Raw genomic sequence first — 15,796 nt, 5'->3', positions numbered from 1 at the left:
TGTTACTAAAAGTTCTATAATATTTTTTCCCTAAAGACAGCCTGTTCAGAGAGACTCTCAAAACCAGTTATTGAAAAAGTATTAGGGGGACAACCCTGGTGGTCCAGGGGTTAAGACTTCAGCTCCCAATGCAGGGGACTGGTTTGGTCTCTGATTGGGGAACTAACATCCCACATGCCAAATGGCAAAGACAAAAACAAACAAACTAAAAAAAAAAGTATTAGAGTCCCTCTTAACAGAAAATAGAACAAAATGGTTGACACATATCTTCATTCCAGAAAAGAGTAAAATATCAAACTCTACAGTAACAGTTAGACAGTAAAGCACACTGTTCTTTGTGCATCATCTTCCGTAATTAACATAATTAATATTAAAATTATAGAAGCATTTAATCAATATGCCCACACTGAAAGGTTTAATTCAGTTGTGGGTGGCAGTGAGAAAGCCATTGGGAATGAGGAAGAGAAAGAACAGGCAGATGAAAAGAAAGATGCTATTAAAGGGTAGTGCAGTGTAGTGGTTAAGAGCCAAACTGCCTTCAAATCCTGACTGACCTTCCTCATTTGTAAAATGGGAATAATTATAGTCCCTTCCTCAAGAGATTGTTATAAAGGTTAAATACACGTAAAGTACACAAGAGAGCACCCAGAACATACTAGGTACTTAATAAAATCACTTACATCATCCTGGAGATGTGGATGGAATGGGAATAGATGGATGTATTTTGAATTACAAAGAAGATTCAGTCACAGTCTTACTTACTTGGCAGGTTATGCTGCTTTAATTTCCCTTCAGAAAACCTCAGGAGAGTGCAAAGAGAAGCCCTAATCTAACTGGGAGGCAATTAAAACTATAGTTCAGTTCAGTCGCTCAGTCGTGTCCGACTCTTTGCGACCCCATGAACCACAGCACGCCAGGCCTCCCTGTCTATCACCAACTCCCGGAGTTTACCCAAACTCATGTCCATTGAGTTGGTGATGCCATCTAACCATCTCATCCTCTGTCGTCCCCTTCTCCTGCCTTCATTCTTTCCCAGCATCAGGGTCTTTTCAAATGAGTCAGCTCTTCGCATCAGGTGGCCAAAATATTGGAGTTTCAGCTTCAATATCAGTCCTTCCAATGTAGTGGCACCTATGTTTGCTTTAAACACTTCTCTATCCATCAGTAGAAAAGCAGATTGAATAGGTTCTTAGTATTGAAAGTTACATCCACAATGTATGGGGTGACCCGAATAATTTATTATACAAACTAGGACACTTCTAGATTGGTTCAAGATGACAGAGTAGAAAGATATGAGCTCATCTTCTCCTGTGAGAGCACCAAAATTGTAACTAACTGTTGAACAACCATCAAAAGGAGGATGCTGGGACCCACCAAAAAAAGATACCCCACATCCAAGGACAAAGGAGAAGCTACAAGATGGTAGAAGGGGCACAAACATGATAAAAAATCAAATCCATACCCACCAGGTGGGTGACCCACAAACTGGAGAACAATTCCAAAGACATTCTTGCACTGTTGTGAAGGCTCTGAGAATCACATCAGGCTTCCCCAGCTGGGGATCTGGCAAAGGGACTAGGAATCCCCAGGGAATCTGACTTTGAAGGTCAGCAGGATTTGATTACCAGACTTCTACAGGTCTGGGGGAAAGAGAGACTCTGCTATTGGAGTGCACTGGGACACTTCTGAGAATAAAATAGGCTCTAGATATAATTATATGTGAAAAGTAGGCTTAAATAGAAATTATTCCAGACAAGGACTAATGAATATTTTGGTCATTTGTGACTGTGGCACAAGTTCATAGAGGCAACATGCATGTTTTAATGAAATCAAACAAAAGTTTGCCAGCTATGCACAGAATAAAGAAATGGTATCTACTTTAATAACTGCTTTGCCAGAATTTGAATAATTCCTATCAGAGATGGCCAAACCCTTATAATAATATAACAATTACACACAATAAAAATACATCTCAGAAACATCTGACTTTGTTGACACCTGTTATCTTCTCAAAAGTCCCTCTTCCTACCTTAACAGACATTTCTCCAAAGAAGACATGCAGATGGCCAACAAACATATGAAAAGATGCTCAACATCACTCATTATTAGAGAAATGTAAATCAAAACTACAATGAAGCATCACCTCACACCAGTCAGAATGGCCATTATCAAAAATCTACAAAAAATAAGTGCTGGAGAGGATGCAGAGAAAAGGAACACTCTTGTATTGTTAGTGGGAATGTAAATTGATACACTATGGAGAACAGACACTATAGAGAACACTAAGGTTCTCTAAAAAACTAAAAATAGAACTACCATATGACCCAGCAATCCCACTACTGTGCATTTAACCAGAGAAAATCATAATTCAAAAAGATACATGAGGCTTCCCTGGTGGCCCAGAGGTTAAGAATCTGCCTTGCAATGCAGGGGACACTGATTCCAGTCCAGGAGGATCCCACGTGCAGGGGGCATCTAAGCCCATGCGCCACAACTACTAAGTCCATGTGCCACTACTGAAGCCTATGCACCGTAGAGCTCATGCTCTGCAACAAGAGAAACCACTGCAATGAGAGAAGCCCACATACTGTAACTAGAGAGTAGACTCTACTCTCCCCAACTAGAGAAAGCCCTGTCACAGCAACAAAGACTCAGCGCCAGTCAAAAATAAATAAATATTTTTAAAAAGACACATGTACCCCCGTGTTCATTGCCGCACTATTTACAACAATCAGGACATGGAAGCAACCTAGACGTCCACTGACAGTTGAATTGATAAAGACGTTGTAGTATACATATATTAAATACAATGGAAGATTAGCCATAAAAAGGAACAAATTTGAGTCAGTTGAACTGAGGTGGATGAGCCTAGAGCCTGTTATACAGAGTGAAGTACATCAGAAAGAGACAAATATTGTATATTAATGCTGACAACCTAGAGGGGTGAGACAGGCGGAGAGAGGCTCAACAGGAAGAGGAGATATATAGATACATATTTATTTATGGCTGATTCGAATTGTTTTATCAAAGAAACCAACACAATATTGTAAAGCAATTATCCTCCAATTAAATAAAAAAGTCCTTCTTCCTTGCTTCCCATGATGGTACTTGCTTCCAATTATGCTCTATTTCTTTTCTCACTTTCTTTTATGGGTTCTTCTTCCTTCTTCCCTCTCTGATATTCCCTTGGCCTTTTTCTCATCACACCCATTCCCATTTTCTAAGCTTACAAACTCTCATTACCTGAACTATCACATTTAAATACTGATGATTCCTAAGTATTTGTAGTCCCAACTTCTCTTAAGATCTAGACCTGCACTATCCAATATGACAGCCATTAGCTACTTATTGCCATGGAGCACCTGAAATGTGACTAGTTCAAATTAAGATGGCTATAAGGATAAAATACACACTGTACTTCAAAGACTTCATCAGGAAAAAATGAATAGAAAATATCTCAGTAATTTTTATATTTTTATATACATTGTATGCTTAAATGACAATATTCTCAGATATCTTGTGGTAAATGAAATTTATCATTGAAATTGACTTACCTGTTTGTTTATTTTTGTTTACTTTTTAAAAAGTAACTATTAGACATACCTAACAGATAAAAGTACATATATAATTCACATTTGTAGCTCACATTATATTTCCATTAGGCAGCAGTGTTCTAGAGCCTTATCTCCTACTAATTATTTCAACTCTTAAATTCCACCAGCACCTCAAATTTAGTATGTGCAACAACAGAACTCATCAACTTCTATGTTCAGTCCATTCTCTATCTCAGTAATAGAGTGATACTGCTAAACCACATATCCAGTCACACCATTTCCCTGCTCAAAATTCTACAATAGTCACTTTCAAGATTAAAAGAAATAATAATCTCTCAATCTCTACCTTCAAGGGTTTACAATGTCTCCTCTCTCACTTTTTACAACTAGACTGAAAACTCTAAGAAAGATGGGACTACGCTATGAATCTCAACCAGAAAACAGAAAAAGGTATCGCAAAAACACAATTCATTGAAAAAAAATATTTTTTCCAGTGATTCTTAAAACTATGTGTCAAACCTGGTTCTAAGTGTTCTAGGTATTCTTAATCCTTACAATAATACCAAAAAGAAGGTATTATTATCCCCATGTTACAGATAAATTATTTCCTTATTTACAGGAAACAAGGCACAAAGAAGTGTAAGGGATATGCTTAAGGTCACACAACTGGTATATAATGGAGTTCATGGTATGTCCTCGAAAGGAGTATAGTCTCATGGGTCTATTGCATGGAGTACAAATGAAACTAGAAGATAAGTTGGAGCCAGATCACAACATACCTGAAATGCTTTCCCAAAGAGTTTGGATTTCCCCCTATAAACAATGAGGTTTTGGATCCATGATGTGATTGGCATGCTCTGACTGATCTTTAAGGAGGTAACTTGGGTAGTCAGGTGGATGAGAAGCAAGAGACTAGAGTGTTCCTCCATCTCTATTCTTCCTCCAGACACCCAAGTTTTCTATGTGAGAGTTACCGTGAACTCCTCCTCTCTTATCAGACACCTAGTTTTATCAATTTATCTTCAAAATCTTTCTTCAATTCACCCCCCTCTTCTCCAGTCCCACTGCACTGAAGTCACATCTTTATCACCTCTTACTGAGACAATGGAAATAGCCTCTTTACTACCTCCAGTCTTAACTCCTTTAGCTTACTCTTCACTTGGCCCCAAAACACTGTTGCAAAATTTTACTCTCACTGGAAGGACTGATGCTGAAGCTGAAGCTTCAATATTTTGGCCACCTGATGCAAAGAACTGAGTCACCGGAAAAGACACTGATGCTGGGAAAGATTGAAGGCGGGAGGAGAAGGGGACCGACAGAGGATGAGATGGTTGGATGGCATCACCGACTGGATCGACATGAGTTTGAGCAGCCTCAGGAAATTGGTGATGGACAGGGAAGCCTGGCATGCTGCAGTCCATGGGATTGCAAAGAGTCGGAGGACTGAGCTACTGAACTGAACTGCCAAGCATAAAGTTAAAAGCCTTCTGTGGCTCTTTATCAATTTTAGGCTCTTTAACACAATATTCAGGAATCTTTATGATTTCACTCTTGTCTGCTTCTGCTGTATCAACTCCAACTACCTGGCCCCTCTTGTTTCAGTCCAATTAAACTATAAGCTCCTCCTCTTGTCTTGCATAAGTCTGTGTTCTCTGCCTAGAACAAGGTTCCTCCCTTCATCCACCCAACAGCAGTTACTCATCATTCAAGACAGCTCAGGCTTTATTTCTTTGGGAAACCTTCCTCCACTTACCTCTTTTCCAGGCAGAGTTAGGTGTGTCTACTCTGAAATCATCTAACATTTTATGATAAATATTTATACAATTAATTATATCCCATTTAACTACAAACACTCTTCAATAAGGCACACATCAGTGACGCTGTGTCTTACTGATTCAATTGCTGCTGCTGCTGCTAAGTCACTTCAGTCGTGTCCGACTCTGTGCGACCCCATAGACGGCAGCCCACCAGGCTCCCCCGTCCCTGGGATTCTCCAGGCAAGAACACTGGAGTGGGTTGCCATTTCCTTCTCCAATGCATGAAAGTGAAAAGTGAAAGTGAAGTCGCTCAGTCGTGTCCGACTCCTAGCGACCCCATGGACTGCAGCCTACCAGGCTCCTCCGTCCATGGGATTTTCCAGGCAAGAGTACTGGAGTGGGGTGCCACTGCACTGAACCAATATTTATTGAATGTTGCCAGTCAGTTCCCCACCCCTCCCCCAGCCCTCCAGAGAATGCTTGGTTAGAATATCCTCTCCTCCTGAATTCCAGGGCTCCCCTGGTGGCTCAGATGGTAGAGTCTCTCTGCAGTGCGGGAGACTTGGGTTTGATCCCTGGGTCAGGAAGATCCCCTGGAGAAGGAAATAGCAACCCACTCCAGTATTCTTGCCTGGAAAATCCCATGGGTTGAAGAGCCTGGCAGGGCTCGTACAGTCCATGGGGTCACAAAGAGTCAGACATGACTGAGCGACTTCACTTTTTTTCCCTCCCTGAATTCAGCTGTATGACTTTCATCCTCCTCCTATACATTGTAGGGAGACCTACAAAAAGAGGCAGAGAGAAATAACTACTTTGGACCCAAGGCTAAGAAAGTCCTTTCTTTAAAAGCATTAGGAGAAGAATTAAAATTTTTAAAGTGTATCCCAGGTCTTGTCACATCTGTATGTGTACTTTTAATATGTGACTTTTGCTTTTGTGTGTGTGTGTAAATTCAGTCTGCCCTTCTGAGAGAAAAAGTATGTATTATGGTGGTGTTTCTATATGTTATCCAAATGGGTCCTTTCCTTGGGATGTGACTGAGCCAGTGGCATGGTGTTCTGGAGATTTTTGACGAGCAAGACTAGGCTGAAACTGAGAAGCCGGTTTAAACCTAAGTATCCTGTTGCCCTGTGTTCAGGAGTAGGGAGGAGAGGGGATTTCGGCATGAATACAAAAATCATTACCTTTCTGAAGGGCGGAGTTGTAAAAGGTCTTCCAGGTCATCTGGGTGCTCTGGGTCATGCATAAGTAGGAAATGGACCCAATACTTCCCGCAGAGAATTCTCCCCTAGGGACTGAATTCTCCTCTACACTCCCCTCCCCCACCCAAGACTGACCGTCTACTCAGAGTGCGTGCAGCCACTACTTCTACGACCAGCCCTCTCAACCTTCCCTCTCCTAGCCAAGCTCCGGAGATGTCAAAGATTCTTAAGCTGGGGTTTTCCAACTTGCCCCTGAAGCTAGGCGGGCGGGCCCAAGCTGCGATGTAGAGAATTCGATGTCCCAGCGACCTCCTCTGAGGAGTGGATCGAGTTAAATATAACCGCGCGAATGGAATAGCGCTAAAAATAAGGCAACAGCTGGCCGGTCCACAGCCCGGTCCCGGGAAGGGCGGGGGCCTGAATGGTCTTGTGCAGGAAGGCCGCTCCGGGCGCGGGGACGAGGAGGCAGCAGCGTCCGCGGGCCTGAGACGGAAGGCCAGCGGGATGGGCGCGAACTGCCAGGTGCACCTCCAGCCGGTGCGGGTCCCAGGGGCTGCAGTCAGGGTCGCTCGGTGGCCCGAGGGGGATCTTTTGAAAGACTCAGAACCCTGGGAGAACTTGCCTGGACGTGACAAGGCAGAAAGGCTGAGAGCTTAACTCCTGCTCGCCCCGCCGCCAGAGGGAGCTGAGGGCAAGCGGGGGAAGCCAAACCCTCGAGAAGGCCGCGGCGTCGCCGGGGATCCGAGAGCGGGGGACGTGCGGCAGTGGCCGCGCGTGCACACTCGAGGCTCCCGCGGCGATGGTGCTCGGCCTTAGCGCCTCACACATACCCACAAGCCCCTCCCGGCGCGCGCCCCTCGGCCCTGCGCACCCCCCCGCGTCAGCGCCCCTACCATGAATCCCACAATTGAAACGTTTCCAAAACGGGCGATTTATTTGCTCCCAATAAATCGATCCGCAGTGATTAATAAATCGATGTGGCCTGGGTGGGCGACGTCGCTCTCGGGGAGGGAAAGGCGCCTCTGCCCTGAGCTCGCGGGGAGGCCGAGGGCGGGTGCAGGCCTGGGAGAGGCGTGTCCCGAGGGGGCCACACCCGAGGACCCGCCACCTGGGCGCGCGGGCCCCGCCAGGCCGCATTCCCTCGTGTGACGAGGGGCGCGCGCCCGCCGCCCGCGCTCCTCGGCCCCTCTCGCCTTCTCTCTTGCGCGCGGGGGAGGCCGTGGCAGGCAGCCGCCGCCGAACAGCTCCGAGGCTTTTGTTGCTCCTCGGCGGGCTGAATGGGGGTTTTGTAAAGCGGGACAGATAAAAATGAGCAGTATCATATTGTTTGACAGAATGATCCCATATGATGAAGTGTCGGCTCCGAAGGGGGTGAAAATGGTGAATTCCTAAAAACCCAGCCCTCTGCTCCTCCGAGAGCTGCCGGTAGCCTGGAGCGACCCGCGGACAGCCGGGCCCCGCCGCATCTCACCAAACCGTGTCGGGAAGACTCGAGCTTTCAATGCCAAGTCATTTTTAAGCCCCGATCCTGCCCAGGACCTTTCTCCTCGCGGATGAAAAGAACAATTTTCGAGAGAAAGGCTCGTTTTGATTAAATCTGACATGCTGCTGATAACTCCATGCTAATGTGAAATAATTAACATAATAGCCATAATTAAAAGCACGCTAACAATGCCATAAATTTATCACACAATTTTACTAGCTTTCTGCCCCTAACTGCTCTCTCATCGTTAATTAAACGTGTTGCCTTTTACAGAATGGATGTTTATACATTTCCAATATAAATAAATTCGAAGCCATCCTCTCTCCCTCTCTCTCTCTCTTCCTCTCCCTTCGGTCTCTCGCCATTAGAAGGCACTTCTTCGCATGGGCCCTGAGTGGAGGACACCTTAAAAATAAATGAAGTTTTGAGGTGCAAATCCAAACATGAACATTAAATTAATCCCCCGACCCCCGCCCACCAAAGAGATCTGGAGAGGTATACAAGGGTGGTGGGAAATGAGTTGAAAATCCCACCCTCTTGGAAACAGAAATAACTTAGGTGGGGTGGGGGCCCGGGATGTCCTTTCAGCCTTTCCCACCTCCCTCGGTGGCGGTCATCCAGGCAGAGGCTGATAATAGTTTAACATATCGGTGAAGACTTTGTTTTTGAGGGGGTGGGGAGAGGAGTATACTCCAGATGGACCCCACTCACGTTTAGTTTCCCCTGCATTAGAGGAAAGGTGGCTGCTCTCTGTGGGGGTCGCGCCCCTCATTGCGCAACCTGGTCCTTTCTCCCCGTATAATAAGAAAAGTGCACCCGCGCCTGGGCGTAACGATTCTATCTCACCTCCGGCCAACGATTTATTCAACCACGGGCATCGTTTCTGACTTAAAGGGCGAGGAAGAGGGCACCTGGTTTCTCCCGCGCGTGGCGAGGGGTAGGTGGGCCATTCCAGCCTTCCGAACACGCTGACCGTGCCCCTCCTCCCGTGTTGACCACTTAAGAACCCAAATTGAGTTGTAATTAATTTCCCCTTCTCCGTCATAAATTGTTTCATCCTCTTCTTGTCTCCCCCATCCCCATCTCACCCCCCCCAGGACACACACACTAAATCTCCCCTCCCCCGAGACGTCTCAATTTCCTTCCTATCGATCCGAACTCCACTTTTCTTGTTTCCTGTTGCTAGAACCTCGGTCCCCTCCACCACCACTACCAATCCCCGCCCCCAACGGACCCTGTCCTGGTGGTTTCTGCAGCTGGGTAGCGCGGCTTCTGCCCACCCCAAGAGAAACGGAGGGAGCCTCATTACATTCTCTTTTGGCTGAAACGTTCCAAACATTTGAACAGGTGAGACAGCTGGCTGCCATCTTCTTTAAATCCCTCCTGGGAAGTTCGCTTGTTGTGACCCAAATAATCACTCTCATTCATAGTAATTGTTTGTGCCTGTGTTTTTCATTCTCTCTTACTACCTCCCCAGTAACCGAGATTCAGAAGATGTTTTATCCACATTCCTCTCTCCTCCCCCAATATTTCCGTTCCCTCTATCACATCTTTCTTCCCCCCCCACAAGTGTCTCACTGTCGCTCTGTATCTGTCTCGCTTCTCCCATCTCTGTTCCAAAGTTGGCGGTAACTGACGACCTGTGGACTTTTAGCCGCTAACTGGGATCATGCGGCAAACAGGATTTACTAAGCCCGGAATCTAGTTGGCCTAGGACAGGACCCTGCACCGTGTCGGGCTCGCGCCCTTCCGCCCTGGCGGTGTCCCGCAGTGATGGCAGCGGGAATCTTCCTGCCTCCCACCTGGGCTGCCGCGTAGCCTCCTTCCCTCCACGGCAGGTTGCGCGGCGCTACTGTCCGCCCAGAAGAAGGAAAAGGGCGACGGGCTGCCTCAGCCTAGAGCTGTTGGGAGAAATCTGCCGCCTCCGCTGGAAATCGATATTAAGCGGTTGGGCCGGCACCGGCGCAGGACGTCTGCGGCTCAGCCAGTAGGTCCCGCACGTCTCATCATTTAGCTAATCGAGTCGAAAAGTTTCTGTAAGGGCCAGACCCGGCATCAGATGGTAACACTGATTGAACAAGAGATTAGCACAATAGATCTCTAACCGAGGGGAAGCGTTGCTTTTCACGCTACGCGCCGTAATTAATGGTATGAATCAATTAATTTGACTTTTATTGTGTCGAAAGAAAAAAGCGCAACAAATGGAACTGGCGGCTGGGAGTTGTTCACCCCTACCCCCTTCCCCAGGGAGGTCCCAAAGAGACACGGGGGAACGGACGGATCGGGCCAGGTCTTGGCCGAGGGAGGCTCAGAGGCAGTAAACAGCGGCGCCGAGGGAGTGCTGAGAGCCAGCCCTGGCGGGCCGAGGAATTGAAATTAGGCTCATTTGGAGGATGTTTCAAGAAGACTGCGGAGGGCATCCCCTGGAGCCGCTACCCTTCCGCGCGTACACACACACGTGCAACGCGTCCATGCGGGCCCAGCCTCCTAGGCTGCGGTGGGGCTCCTGCTGGCCCGCGCCTGCCTCTGGAGCTGGACAACCGAAGCTGAGCAAAAGGAATTTGTGGATTCTGTTTCTTTTCCATGCCCCTCCGACGTTCTTTTCGTAATTATTGGGTTACTGAGACAGTTTCACCCGGGACCTCCGCTGCAGAGGGACAGCGGGCAGCCAATTCGCCGCTGCAGTCGGTTTTGCGGGAAGCTGTCTAGAAGGTATTGTAAACGGCTCGGAGCCTGCGGGCCACAAAGCGGTGCAGCTGCGGGAATGAACTCAGATGCATTTTAGGGTCAAGTGCAACCGAGGTATTATTTAGATACAGAAAAATCGTGCAATTTCCTGGTTGTCTCAAGATGGAGGAACTGCCCCGGCTTCAACCAGAAACATCCTGCGAAGTGGTGGATCCAATGTGCTAGTGTTTTATCTGGAAAATTATCTAATGAAAACTGAAGTCAATCTGTGTGTCGCCCTGCCTATAAGTGAAGCAAGTTTAGGTGTGTGTCTAGGCTAAGGGATGAGAGAGTGGTAGGTGAGAGAGACATAGACAGGGAATCATAAGTACTGCTGTCCTCCAGGAAATACATCAGTTTCTTAGTGTCTTCTGTAAATACTGAATTTCACTATTTCTTCTCAGACTGTCTCCCCTTTTGCTCCTTCCTCTGGTAAGGCCTGCACTTCCTTCTCAGGCTCCAGTGGCCAGAGTGGGCTTGGATTCCAGGAGCCCTTGGCACTCGCGGCTCGCAAGGAGGCTGCCTAAAAATGCAGGAGGGAAAAAGCAGCACATCGCGGCTTCACCAGGTCAGGAGCACTATTCCGAAGTGCGCGGTGCACGTGCCCCAGCAATGTCACGCATCCCGGGTCGGTTTGCGCCCCCCACCCTCCATCCCAGTTAAATGCCGACAGTCTTTCCTACCATCACTGACTTTCCTTGCCAAAGAAACTCGGTGTGCACTGGCCATATCCTCTCCTCCTCCTCCACCTCCTCTGCTGCCGGTCTCTGAGGAACTAAAATCTTGGAGGGTTTGTCTATACCCTAGGAGGAAAGAATCCACGTTAGTTAGCCGCAAGGAAAGTCTAGGCCGCCAACAAGTTCGCTCCCAGGAGGCTGGGCCCAGAAGCCTAAGTCACACCGCCCGCTCCGCCTGAGGTCAGCCATCCCAAACTGGGCGCAGCGTCTAACCTACGGGCCCGAAGCCTCTTCCCGTCCCAACTTGACTTACCCAGGCCGCTGCCAATGCCGGCTCCTTCCCCAGCGCCTCATTTCCGACTTTTTCACATGCTAAGTCGCTTAACAACTCCGAGCAGCTAGTTGCGGTTTTATTTATAGGTTCCCTGTTATTTTACGTCCTTTTTATTTCTCTCTGCAACTATTCTGATAGATTAATCAATAGCCATTTTCTGACCTTCGGAAACCCCAACTGATGCTGCCGAGCGGGGGTGGGGGACATATTATTACACACACACACACACACATAAACACGCCCACATCGAGCCGGAAGCGCAGACAGGACCCTGTGTTTGACTTTAGCGGGAGGAGGAGCGCCTCCCCTCAGCAGGTGTCTCCGCCGACTAAGCACTGAGGCAGGAGGGGCTCTTAAGTCTAATTAGCAAGACAGAGCCGGGGCGCTGCCCTTAATCTTTAGAGCTAAAAAGAATCAAACAAACAAAACCGAGACTACTAAGTTTTTCTTTAAAAAAAAAAAAGGATGTGAATCTTGTCCTACATTCTATGCCTAGGGAGCTTTGGCAAAGGGCGGGTGGCAAGCGGGGTAGGGGGGGAGGGAGAGGGCGCGGGGGGAGGTCAGGGAAGCAGAGCCGCGGGTCCTGCGGGCGCTCCCGGGCCCACACCCACCCTCACTCACACCCACCCTCACTCACACCCACCCTCACTCACACCCACCCTCACTCACACCCACAGGCTCCCTCGACCCCTTCGTCGGGCTCCAGCCCAGGGTGGGGTCCCAGGGCGGTCCCAAGCGCCCTTGGGCCTCGCGGGATGCTGGCGCACCGTGCGGCACGGAGTTGCGCGTCCCTTGTCCCTTTGTTGACAATTCTCTCGACCAACTTGAGTTTGGCCGGCTCCGCGGCGGCCCTGACGTCACGCACGGTCACGTGGCCCCGCCTCCCGTTGGATCTTTAAGTAGAAAGTAATCTATCAGGCCAGTCCTTAAAACGGGACTTTCGACTGCGGGGGCTTCGGCGTCCCTGACACCCCCCTCCCCCGGTTGCCCCTGCCCGCGCCCTCCCGAGCTGCTCGGCGCCCTGCGTCCTGCGCCCGCCTGCACCGCTCCTGCTCCCCACGCCCGGGCCGGAGGCAGAGGAAGGCTGGCGAAGTGAGGGGGCGCGGCGTGGAGAAGCTGCCGGGCCCGGGCTGGGGCCGGGGCCGCGGCCGGGAGCAGCAGCGAGCGCCTAATACTGAGCGCCAGGGACAGCTGGAGTTTGCGGAGCGCTGCCACGCGGGGCGGACGGCACAGCTCGAGTCGTGCGATGCCCGGCCGCCGACTGTGAGCCAAGCCGGGAGGGCCCCGGACCACCTACGCCCCCCTCCCCTCTCCCAATCCCCTGTCTTTCGGGGGCGCCCCAAACCCCTTTCCTGAGGTTGGCGGCAGCCCCTGAAGACGCCCATCGCGCGCCGCTCCTTCCCCGCCGCCGCCACCAACCCCGAGGAGGGATGACCCTCTCCGGTGGCGGCAGCGCCAGCGACATGTCCGGCCAGACGGTGCTGACGGCCGAGGACGTGGACATCGATGTGGTGGGCGAGGGCGACGACGCGCTGGAAGAGAAGGACAGCGATGGGGGCTGCGACAGTCCCGCGGGGCCGCCCGAGCTGCGCCTGGACGAGGCGGACGAGGTGACGCCGGTGGCACCCCACCACGGGCAGCCTCAGCCGCCGCACCAGCAGCCCCTGGCACTGCCCAAAGAGGTGGCTGGAGCCGGGGCCGGGCCAGGGGGCGAGGCGGGAGCATCAGAGGCCGACGGCTGCAAGAGCGGCGCTGGTGGCGACGAGGGCGGCGGGAGCGGTGGCGGGCCCGGCTCCGGCAGCGGTGCGGCGGGCGGCCTGGCCCCGAGCAAGCCCAAGAACAGCCTGGTGAAGCCGCCCTATTCGTACATCGCGCTCATCACCATGGCTATCCTGCAGAGCCCGCAGAAGAAGCTGACTCTGAGCGGCATCTGCGAGTTCATCAGCAACCGCTTCCCCTACTATCGGGAGAAGTTCCCCGCCTGGCAGAACAGCATACGCCACAACCTCTCGCTCAACGACTGCTTCGTCAAGATCCCCCGTGAACCGGGCAACCCAGGCAAGGGCAACTACTGGACCCTGGACCCTCAGTCCGAGGACATGTTCGACAACGGCAGCTTCCTGCGGCGCCGGAAACGCTTCAAGCGCCACCAGCAGGAGCACCTGCGTGAGCAGACGGCGCTCATGATGCAGAGCTTCGGCGCCTACAGCCTGGCGGCGGCGGCCGGCGCCGCGGGGCCCTACGGCCGCCCCTACGGCCTGCACCCTGCGGCCGCGGCCGGCGCTTACTCGCACCCGGCGGCCGCGGCAGCTGCGGCGGCGGCCGCGGCGCTCCAGTACCCGTACGCGCTGCCGCCCGTGGCCCCCGTGCTGCCGCCCGCCGTGCCGCTGCTGCCCTCGGGTGAGCTGGGCCGCAAAGCGGCCGCCTTCGGCTCGCAGCTCGGCCCGGGCCTGCAGTTGCAGCTCAACAGCTTGGGAGCCGCCGCGGCCGCCGCAGGCACGGCGGGCGCCGCGGGCACCACGGCGTCGCTCATTAAGTCCGAGCCGAGCGCGCGACCGTCGTTCAGCATCGAGAATATCATCGGAGGGGGCCCCGCGGCGCCCGGGGGCTCGGCCGCGGGCGCTGGGGGCGCCGGGGTAACTGGGGGCACCGCGGGTAGCGCAGGCGGTGGCGCCGCTCAGTCCTTCCTGCGGCCGCCCGGGACCGTGCAGTCGGCAGCGCTCATGGCCACGCACCAGCCTCTTTCACTGAGTCGGACGACGGCGACCATCGCGCCGATTCTGAGCGTGCCGCTCTCTGGACAGTTTCTGCAGCCTGCAGCCTCGGCTGCCGCCGCCGCCGCCGCCGCCGCTCAAGCCAAGTGGCCCGCTCAATAGGGAGGCGCCGGTGGCCGGGATGCGGGGCCTGGCGGCGGCCTGGAGTGTCGGCTGCAATTTGCAAGCTGCGCGCCCCGCCCCGCTCCTGGCCCCCCTGCCCAATCCTGGACTCTGCCTCTCTTCCATTTCCTCCCCCCCCGACCCCTCAACACCGACCTTCGGCGGCCTCCACCCAGTCCTGCACACCTAGGCTGGCGGAGCAAACTCTCACCGCGCGCCCGCGGGGAATATCTTTCTGTACAGGTAAAACCGAAAACCGATTTTTCCAAAACTGTACCCGGACGGCGCCTGCTCTCAGTACCCGGGGGATGAGGGAAATTCTTTGTACATATTTGTATAAAAATTACTGACTTTCCTTTTGGGGTTTTTATTTTTTTAAGGAAAAAAATTCAGTAGATTTAGAGCTCTGAACTTTCATTTTTTCTGAAGGTTCACTCTCCGCAGTTTTATGTGAGAAAAAATGTATAGAGACGTTGGGAGATTTTAAATATAAAATTTTCAGAAGACAAAAGTCATTCTATATAAAAGTCTGTTTATATATAATGAATATATATGGTATTCTAAATGTTATTCCATCGTGTTGTACACAACTTTGTAAATAAAATTTTTAAAGGCTCAGCTTAATGTTTCATTTAGGTGTCTGAGGTAAATGACAAGATTTTAAAATAATATTTGCATTTTATTCTTCCCAGATGAGTTTCAAGGAATCACCTTTTCAAACTTTGCTAATTCATAATTTGAGTGTAAGAAAAATTTCATTGGAAAAAATGCCTAATTTAAATTGTACTAATATTTTCTTTTAATTTTCACATAACGTGGGTGTGTAGGTGGTGATTTTCTTCCTATCAATACGTTACATCTAAATGACTAGATATTTCTGAAGATAAAGTAAGCTGCCATTTAAAAAACCAACCTAATTCTAAACTTCAGCACAATTTAAATTATTTTTAAACATCAGACTTCATCTTTCACAATGGAAACTTTCCAAATGAGAGTTCTTAATCATTTCAATTAACCTTTCAAAAGAATGTTAATTCCAAACATTTCCCTCATCTTAGCATTTAAAGCCTTGATTTTTTTCAAACTATTTACATCCCCTAAGTGGAAGTGGTAATAAACCCAGTTAACTTTTTAAATATATGTAATGGCATTTTAAATTTTGTAGTGAAATTGTATTACCTATATT

At 50.2% G+C, this 15,796-nt stretch overlaps 1 protein-coding gene and 1 long non-coding RNA gene across 2 annotated transcripts in view; one reads left to right on the top strand and one right to left on the bottom strand.

Moving 5' to 3' along the window:
* The window catches only part of LOC145504705 (uncharacterized), a 52,967-nt gene extending 46,327 nt beyond the window's left edge, over positions 1–6,640 (bottom strand). Inside the window, exon 1 of the long non-coding RNA XR_014052446.1 lies at positions 6,496–6,640. This is a non-coding gene — a long non-coding RNA (uncharacterized LOC145504705). The remainder of the gene's footprint in view (positions 1–6,495) is intronic.
* Positions 6,641–12,661: 6,021 nt separating this feature from the next.
* FOXD3 (forkhead box D3) lies at positions 12,662–15,228 on the top strand. Its single transcript, XM_081486183.1, has one exon. It carries the CDS (start codon positions 13,165–13,167, stop codon positions 14,608–14,610), a length of 1,446 nt encoding a protein of 481 aa, XP_081342309.1. The 5' UTR covers positions 12,662–13,164; the 3' UTR covers positions 14,611–15,228.
* The last annotated feature ends 568 nt before the right edge of the window (positions 15,229–15,796 follow it).

This window comes from Giraffa tippelskirchi, chromosome 5, assembly GCF_054371585.1.
Source record: "Giraffa tippelskirchi isolate mGirTip1 chromosome 5, T2T-mGirTip1v1.2.pri, whole genome shotgun sequence".
NCBI classification, from domain to species: Eukaryota; Metazoa; Chordata; class Mammalia; order Artiodactyla; family Giraffidae; genus Giraffa; species Giraffa tippelskirchi.
Note: the sequence above shows the minus strand (reverse complement) of the source record. Positions and strands in the feature narration are given on the sequence as shown.

Coding starts and splice junctions, on each gene's coding strand:
- FOXD3 (XM_081486183.1), top strand. CDS start 13,165: ATGACCCTCTCCGGTGGCGGCAGCGCCAGCGACATGTCCGGCCAGACG.